Source organism: Sturnus vulgaris, chromosome 6 (assembly GCF_052056855.1).
Source record: "Sturnus vulgaris isolate bStuVul1 chromosome 6, bStuVul1.hap1, whole genome shotgun sequence".
In the NCBI taxonomy this organism is placed as follows: Eukaryota; Metazoa; Chordata; class Aves; order Passeriformes; family Sturnidae; genus Sturnus; species Sturnus vulgaris.
Window position 1 is genome coordinate 43,123,746 of NC_142248.1, and position 9,338 is coordinate 43,133,083.

General features: G+C 37.4%; 1 protein-coding gene across 1 annotated transcript in view; it reads left to right on the plus strand.

Moving 5' to 3' along the window:
* C6H14orf39 (chromosome 6 C14orf39 homolog) overlaps positions 1-6,930 on the plus strand; it is a 29,428-nt gene extending 22,498 nt beyond the window's left edge. Inside the window, exons 12-18 of the mRNA XM_088166611.1 lie at positions 1,774-1,859; positions 1,953-2,017; positions 3,147-3,214; positions 3,529-3,668; positions 4,179-4,314; positions 5,695-5,752; positions 6,385-6,930. Coding sequence (XP_088022737.1) covers positions 1,774-1,859; positions 1,953-2,017; positions 3,147-3,214; positions 3,529-3,668; positions 4,179-4,314; positions 5,695-5,752; positions 6,385-6,587 — 756 coding nt within the window. The 3' untranslated portion in view covers positions 6,588-6,930. The remainder of the gene's footprint in view (positions 1-1,773; positions 1,860-1,952; positions 2,018-3,146; positions 3,215-3,528; positions 3,669-4,178; positions 4,315-5,694; positions 5,753-6,384) is intronic.
* The last annotated feature ends 2,408 nt before the right edge of the window (positions 6,931-9,338 follow it).

Consider the following 9,338-nt stretch of genomic DNA (forward strand, 5'->3'; position numbering starts at 1 on the left):
ACACCAAAATCGAGGTGGACCATCTTACCAACTCATTTTGTATAACAGTTTTTAGCATTTAAAATTACCTCTGTAGATTCTGTATGTAGTGAATATTTGGAACTCTGAAGGAGGATCAGAATCTTCTGTTACTCATGAATCATGAACCATCTGCTCCATAATGAAGGATTTAATAAAGGACTGAGTGTACAGGGCAGCCCACAGTTAACAACTCCATTCTGAGGTTTAACCAGACACAGAACTCTGAGCTGAGAGGAATAAAACCATGGACAACACTCCTTGGTGCACTGCAGGAGCCCACAGCTCCATTTCCTATCTCTCACCCATAAGGATATAGTTACTATGACATTTTTGAAATGGTGAAGTGAATTGCAGCTTTATTCAGATTCGATACTTTTTAATCAAATACAATAATCTAATCCAGAAGAAAGCTGGAGGTACAACTTGCAAAGTTGTGAAAACCATCAATAGTCTCATGGAGTGCCAGACAAATTAAGAAATCAGAGGAGATAAAGCCATAAGGGGTAGAAGAGTTTGTAACTGTGTTTGCTGTGCAGGAGCTTGGAGAAGTTTCTATCTCAAAACCATCTTTCTAAGGGACATCTCACTGGATCTGTTTAAAATCAAAATTTAATGAACAACAAAAAAAAATCAAGTAAAAAAAGTTAGCAGAACCACTTGTAATTTTCTTAAGAATTTCAAGGGAACTGAAGAATAAGGCAAGTGAATCACTAAATGGTTTTGAGTGGAGCCTGTGTGAGGAGACAAAGCCTTCATAACACAGGACAGGAGGAGGGACAGTGACAGGACTGAGTGGGAAAAGACCAGAAGAAATTTCAAGCAATTCTGATTTGTGACTGGCTTAGGGAGTTGGACATGATGAGGATGATGGAAGGGCTGTTGCCAGGGTAATCTAGAGATGAGACTGGGAGTCTGGGACCTAGACAATTGTAGGAAGCAGTAAGTCAAGGTTAAGAGAACTTTAAGATAGGGTGATGGCAACAAGGAAAAGAAGATGGAGTCTGAGGAAAAACAAAAAGATTGGAAGAAAGAAGGTTTCTATGCTTCAGAAAAGGTGTGCTGTACACTACAGGAGTTGAGTGGCAGGCAGATTGTGCAGAACCAGCTCTTTTGTCCCCTACCCTGAATAGAATTCAATTTGATACATTTTGTTAATTAAAAATAAACAAGAACTAGACACGGCCTGTAAAATAATGTGTTATTTGATGCTGAGGCATAGATTCCTCACCCTGCCCTTAAGGCACAAATACATGCTACATAGAAGAGTGAAGGCTTTTGCTCTGGTGAAAATCTGTGAAGTGCGAGTATTTTCATGTTTTCTGCAGTTTTTCCATCCCCACATGAGACCTGTGCTGACTGAGACTGCTGTGGATGCTCAGTTGGCCTTCAGAGGCAGAGCCAGGCCTGGCCCCAGCCCTTTCTGTGTTGACAAACACGAGCAACCAGGCTGCAGCAGCAGCAAACCTGCATGAAGTTTGTAAATGGCATAGCATTATTTGTGTTACAGAAAAGTTAATTAATCACATGTCGTTTTCAGTGCTGTGACTAAGACTTTATTAAAAAATTACAGAAGTGATTTTGGGTATCATGCTGTCAAAATGTAGGTAAAACGAAGAAAAAGCTTTTACATTGTTTGATCCTTAATTTCTGGTTAAATGAAGGGATTTCCACAGTCTAAGGAAAAATCAGAGTGATACTGTTGCAGTGACAATTTCACTTGCTGCCTAATTTGAATTTTCTTCCGTCTTTTAGATGGCTATTGGCACTGCAGGGACTAGTAACCAACAAACTGCCAAAGTTCCATCAATAGTAAGCAAACAAAACCAAGTGAGATTCAGGTAACTTTTCTTTAATAAAATAGCTTTTATTCTTGAGGCTGGGGTTTGTGGAAGTAATTCACATTTAGACAAACATTAAACTTTGTCTTTTAGACTGTCAGATCTTCCAAAGCAGTTGACTTCCAATCAACAATTTGAGAGTGAAAATGCAGTAATGGGTAAAGTACTACCATAATTTTTTTATAAGATTGGATCATATAATTATAAACCAGAAAATTTTAGGGGCCAGATTTTCATTCTGGCATTAAGAGGGCCACCATTTGCATTTCTTTTCCACATTGATTGTTTAGATCAAAATTTGAGTATAGCAGACAGGCAGAGTCCTAATTTAAATAGAGAGCTAACTTCTCAGTGATGTGGGATTCAGTCTGCACTGACCATTGTGAATGAAAGGATCTGTCCAACACCTCTGGTAAATTCACACTCAAGTCTCAAATTACTTGGGTAAAATGAAATCCAGTCTTAACATCTAGCCAGAAGGCATGAGAAAATGCAAAGAAAAGGGATATAATAAACCCAGTAATTTAGGTATCTTGACGAATCAGATAAAGGTTATTAAAGATGAAAATTAACTGGAGAAAAACATGCAGAATGTTTACAGAAAGAAAAACAGAGTAGTTAAAAATACACCTGTAGTTTTTGAAATCACAAGGAAGTGAGCTTCAGTTTAAATATTTATTTTTCTAATTATTTCTAATTGTAAATCTAATTTCTAACTGCTAATGTAGATGCATGTAAAAGATTATAGCCTAGATTTTTTTACAAAGGGAATACTGAAACGTAGGACCTTAACCCACAGTGCCTGAGGCATGGCACCATCTGAAGCTTACAGCAGAAACTCTGACAGCAGAAAGTCTGATAATGTTTCTTCTCATTTCTCATCCTGACTCTTGTCCAGTTCTTTAAACTACACTTCATCACTGTCACATGGATGTGCTTTTATATTGTTCCCCCCTGGTTTCTATTGACTATTGGCACTCTCAGAGGGCAATAGCTGGAATAGAAAAAGCAGCACTCTCAGGGAACAATGGGCAGGTTTGAAGAACACACCAAACCACAAGCAGCAGCCTGAGTAAAGCTTTGAAAACAGTAAGTGGCAGAACAAGAGGTAATTGTTACGGATAGAGCCACAAAGTGGGTTGTTAAGAAAATCAGTCAGAACACTTCCTTACCAATAGCAATGCCAGGCTACTGAACTTTTCTCAAGGATTCTTTCCCACAATGTCGTTTTTATGTGTCTGTTTAAAATGCTGTTATAATACAGGCAGGGTTGTCTTTTTTGTGCAGCAAGCCAAGAGACCAAACATGTTGATGAAGAAGCAGATGAGCCCATGGGCAGCTTGTATGTACCTCAAGTAAGAAAAGCGTTTCTTATGTCATTAGTAAGAAGTTTTAGAATAGTCAAAGTATTTTGACATACTTGATTCACTTGTCAAGAAGCAGGTCTCAGAAATTGGTAAAGTATCAATTGGTGCATAACATTTTCATTAATGTGAGCTGATGAAACATTTTGACAAGAGTCTGCATTTAAAACTCATTTCTTGCACAGAACTATAAATAAACAGGCTCAGTGCTGGCTCCACTGAGAAATATTTATAGTTAAAAGGACTAATGATATTTTGGGAAATTTTGTATGTTATGAACATCGTTGTTTGTTTTTTTTTAACAGGATGTGCACACAGATTTTAAGCCAAGTGAAGATAATCCTGACATAGCAGAAGAAAGTGTAGAACCTTTCTTAAGACTACCTAAAACACCTGACTTAAAGGGGAAACACCCACGCTTCTCAAAAACACCTCCATTTGACTTGTATGATTTCAACTTCTGTTTTGATTCTGAGCAAAAAGTTGTACTCATGTTTATTGTATAAGCATTTCTGCCCTTTTTGAAAGATACTACAGAAAGAATTTTCTAGAAAGCTCTTCTGAAAATATTCTGATTGTTTTCCTGAGTTATACTCGATATTTATTAAGTTTCCTTCTCACAATATCATTTCTAGTTGATGCTGTTTTGAAAGATCAGTACTTTTCTTAGAAATATATGAGACACATTGTCTTTTCCTGCAGTAATATTTGTTACTCTGATTTCTATTTTTAAACAGGCTTTTTGGGTTTTTTTGTTAAGAGGGCAGGGAGTTGGTAAGAACACCACCTCTGTTTACTTTAAAGAATTGTGTTTTCTGTGATGCAAAAGGCAATTACTGATGGAAGCCATGGGGATGTAAAAAAGTGAAAAAAGAGGAAAAGGAAAAAATAGAAGGAAAAAAAGATATCTACTTAAAACACAATTAATATAGTTTCTACTTTTCTGTATTTACAGCATGAAAAATTTAGGTTGTGGAGAAGGAGCATCACAATCTCCTGCTTTTTTTCCTGCCATGAACTTCTTCCAGAAGTCACCTGGCTTTAATTTATTTGATTCTTCTCTGTTTGGAGGACAAAATTCATCTGATGAGGTAAAAATGATTAATTGTGAACATTAAATTTCCACAAAGCAAAATATGTGAACCAAACAGCATTGACACTGAGTGAGATTTTTCAATCTGGTTATCTTTGAGCAAACATTTTTTTAATATCTTGATTCTTTTAAGCTTGATGTTCTTTGAAAATATTTAATTCCTTTCCTGGCAATCCCCCTATGATGATTTATTACCAAGTATGAATCTCTCTCATATGGGTCATGTGCAAATATACAGTGACTCAATTCACCAAAAGGCTTCTGGTTCGGTGTTATAGTGCAAAATTCAAGTTCTCTAGCAGACTTCACAACTCACACACTTCTTCTGTGTGGTTTTGTCTTGATGAAGTGAAGAACAATGAGAAGGGAAGAAAAGACAGTCTGTTTGGGTTACTGAACAGCAAATGTGGATTAGCTATACTCAGATGGAGGAACTAGGTATGCAACTAAATGGAACAGGGAATGAAATCCAGGTCTTCCATTTTCTTTGCAGGTTCCCTAACTCCAGTGCTCTAGAGTAATTTTTCCTCTCCTGGAGTATTAGGTAGATAATTGGGGATCCAGGATAGATGTGTGTATCAAATAAGGGATTTGACCCCAGGTTGCTCCTGTTGCAGGGGGTGTGCCAGTCTTGTGGTTACTGGCTGAAGCAGGGATGAGGGAAAACACCATTTTATTCTGGATTTGGCAAGATTCGTGTGGTTGGTATCTCATAGCATGAACTGTGTCTAGGAGAGAACACACTGGTTTGTGATTTATGAATTGTTTAGGAATGAGGTGGGTTTTAGGTCAATTAGTGTTGTCAGAATCCACATTATTTTGTGCCTGCTCAGCAGCAGAAACCAAGAATTTACCAGGCTGTAGCAGATCTGGGATTCTTTAAAGTTAGATGGGAGTTTTGAAGGACTTCAGTATCTATTTTAAATCTAGTCTAAGAACTCATTTTAAGAGTGACAAGTGGTTATCCTGCTACTCCTTCTGGCAATATGAGGCTCTACTCAGTAGGAAGTATTTGTGTTGTTGCTTGGAGATTTTATAAAATGCAACAGATTTGAATAATTTTGAATCTTTTTGGTTTAAAAAAACAGCAGTAAGTCAGGTCAGCTTTTGGACTGTTTTCAGTATGTTTTTTTCCCAGAAAAATGAAGGAAGGGGTTTGCAGCTGCATGCAAATGTCATAAAACCCGTCTGATCAAAGAACCTACCTTGCAACTTCAGGGACTGATACATGCCTTTAAATCCAGATTTTGTAAAGGCTGTTAACATTCACTGAGACAGTGTTTTTCTTACTAAAAGCAAATGAACATATTACATATCAGCATTAAAGTTACTTTTTGCCTTCCTCATTTCTTAAATTAAAAATTATTTTACATTTCAGACAGAGGAAAATTTTTCTATAGGAAACCTGGGCTCTATGTCCCCACACAAAGATACTGGTAAGTCTGAAACTCAGATGTACTTGTGTATATGAGCTTTCTTCTGCTTGTGTTCCTATGACTGACAGGCTCATGATCCAGCTTAGCAGAGCTCCTTTGGTTGTCTGAAAGGATGTTCAGTTGTGATAATGTAGCTCAGTGGTTTATTGTGCTCATTTATGTTTTAACTAAATCTTTAGTTAAATCTTTAAATCTTCCCTTGCATGTTGGGCTTCAAATGTGTGATGTATCATGGAAGAGGTATGAGAAAGAAAGAAACAGGGATAGTGTTGGGTGTGTTTGAATCAAAATGAGAGGACTTGCAAAGGAGAAGAAAAAGTCCAAGTATTTCAATGATTGATCACATTTTTCTCTAAATGAACACTTTTGCAGATTCTGTTTACAAATGCCTCATGCAGAATGTATCATGCAGAAGTGTTTTGTTGTTTTAAACCATTCAAGTGCTCCACACTTTCTTCAATGTCAATTCTAACAACACCCCTCCGGAAATCTCTGGTGCAGCAATAAACACACAACTGTAGAGTGGTGCTCAGGGGGATATTTGGCACAATATGTTAATAAAGAAGCATATGCTGAATGCAGTATTCTCTCAGATTTAATCTAATAACAAATATTATATGTATGCCATATAGGAAGCTTCTTTGGGAAACAAGATAATGAGGATGCATTTGCCTTCCCTTTCCTCTCGGAATCAACTTCTCCTTCATTTGGAGATGGAAAAGATGATGCTAGTTTTTCATTTGCATTTGGACAGGATCAGAGATCACCAGAGTCTCCTTCTATGAAAGGTTTTCATTCTAACACACAAAATACAAAGCCATTTACACTCTTTTGAATACCTTTGACTTCCTTTTAAATTCTTTTCCTACTTAGCCTTGACAAATGTTTCCAGTTTCTTGAGTTAAAGTACAAAGCATTTCTTCTCCTTCCATTTCTTGTGCAATACATTATTGCAGTTGCTGCAATGTGTGTTCATCAACCTTGTGTTTTGAGATGTTCTTATTTATCTTTGAAACATGTTTGTTCATAAAATGTTATTGTATGCTCTTCTTAAATTGGCACTCACAAACAGAAATAGCATTTTAGTGTTAATTCAATGTCTGTGAGAGCATTTTAACATATAGATGATAACTTTCAGTTTCTGGTATAAACTAAATTGGTTGTGTTAGTGGGAATGACTGTTGAAGCAGTTAAAGCTGAATTTGAATTAAAGACAATGTTCTCGAGTATTCTGTGTAAAACAGCTGATTAATAAAATATTTAAAATAAACATTTTTGTTAATTTTATGTAAAGTTTTGTAAGATTTCTTAGTATATGAAATGGAACAATGTTGCAGTTGTAGTACCTAACATTTTTCTTTCCTTCTTTCTTTCCTTATTTCTTCTCAAAATCCCCAAATCAGGTTTCTTCCTCTTTATCTAATGTCTTTCAAAAAAGACAGAGATAGTTCCCAAAGTCCAGCTGTGGTCAGTACAAGTATATCCCTCAGTTCTCCAGAAAAGGCCTTTCCTTATGGAAAGAATGACTGTTAGGACAATATCAGGGTTACTCAGCAAGGAGTGCTGACTGTTCTGAGCCACCAGAGCACTGTGTCCTGGGAATCCCTCAGAACCATCCTCTCTAGAACCACAACTTTAATATTTATGGCCTTTGAAGGAAATACAAGGTCATTTTGAAGACTTTTTTTGTTACATATGAAACGTAGGTTACTCATTTTTGAAACTCTTCATAAATTTAAAAGGGAATTGGGTTTCCTGATCACTTACTATGAGAAAACTCCCTGCCTGACAGCAGGCAAGCAAAATAAAGAGTTCCACATCATTCAGCAGACTTCAGAGAAGAGATTGCAAATGCACAAACGAGTCAGAAGGGCACACAGACTGAGAGTGGTCAATAAATATCCTACCTGTAGAGTCTGCACAGTCTGCCAAAAAAATGTCAACAAAGTCCCAAGGGGAGTAGAGTCCCTTCCCCTCTGCTCCCTGCAAAACCCTTAATTGCCAAAAGCTTGATAATCTATGCCACTGTTTCTTTTCTGCCAAACTCCTAAATGCCTCAGGACTATTTTAATGCCTAGAGATTTGTGAAAATTGGAATTTTTTTTAACTGGAAGTGAATCAAGACGTTTTAGTGAAATCCTGCTAAGGACGAGCTACTAAGAAGTGAGACACAGCTTTTCTAATCTACTGCATACCTGTCAATCTGAAAAACCTAAGGTAGAGGCTGGTTTGAGTCTCTACCTTTTATTTGGGGCAGTGTTTATGGTACACTGCTGGCAGATATTCTGAGATCATTTAGAAAGCCAAAAGTTGAATTTTGTTTGCTCAGTTATTCCATAACTGAAGATATTTCCTGATGAATTCTGTTATCCATGCCTAAGATGTTAGACTGTACAAGTCAGGGCTGCAGGTTGTGGAGAAACCACAGTCCTCAGTCTTGCTGGATGTTTACTGACACAAATTGGATAGGCTGATTAATAACAAAGTAGAGAAAGCTGCTTCAGAAGAGGCAACCTCTCAACATTTGGGATACTTCTCTGAGTTCTAGGACCATGAATTGCTTATGAACACACAGTGTGATTTTTTTAGTTGGTACCTGTCAAATTCCACCTCGAAATGGTCCCTGGTTATGCCTATAAAATCAGTAGCAGTCGTGTTGATGGATTGCTGGCACTGGTACATCTCTCACTGCCCAATGTCATTTTGGTTTGCCCTGCACACTCACTAGCACCCATTTCTAGCCTGAAAGCTGAGCGGAGAGAGTCTCTTGTCAGCACAGCAAGGGCTGCTTGATAACAAAACCCAGGTACTGCAGGTATCCCACACGTGGCTGCAACTGAACTGGAGCCCAGGAACCTCCAGAAGCAAGGGCAGCTGGGAGCTGTAATCCCTGAAAAGCTGTGCAGCTGTCAGCAAAGTGACAATATGGTGACACTGTGCACTTGTGCTGCAGGTCCTTGGAGGTGGGGCTGCATTTTTGTTCTCTCCTTGGATGGCACCGAGTAAAACAGAGTTCAGGCTCACAACCAAGCCCTAAGGTACTGACAACAAAAACCCCTCTTCAATAAACAAGGCAGGGATTTGACTTTGAATCTTATAAGAGTATCCTAAGCAGGAGGTTAATGTTTATTTAGAGCCCTGTTATCTTTACTGTTCCACTTAGGCTTTTAATGAAGTTTTTGACAGAAAACCACTTCACTTGAAATATTGCTTGTAAAAGCTAATATGCTGTAGCTCCATTAGGTTAAATAAATAGTAATCATAAATATTTTGCATCACCAACCTTGTAGGAAATACAATGATACCTGAATAAATAAATTTTTTAATTTGTTGAGTAAAAAACTTTGAAGAAGTTGACTAATGAAATTTACACTCTTATCTGCTGCTGTGGTGAGGAAGACACTGATGCCTTGGTTTTCTTTCTCCCACAGAAATAACAGCTGTAAAGTAATGTCATTTTTATGATCAGAAATAACATAGAAAGCATTTCTGCATATCTGCCTTGTTCTGCAAAGTAGTCTTCTAGTAAAAAAATTGTTTTAATTTCTAAAGTAACATTACATCATGACTGCAGCACCATCTACTA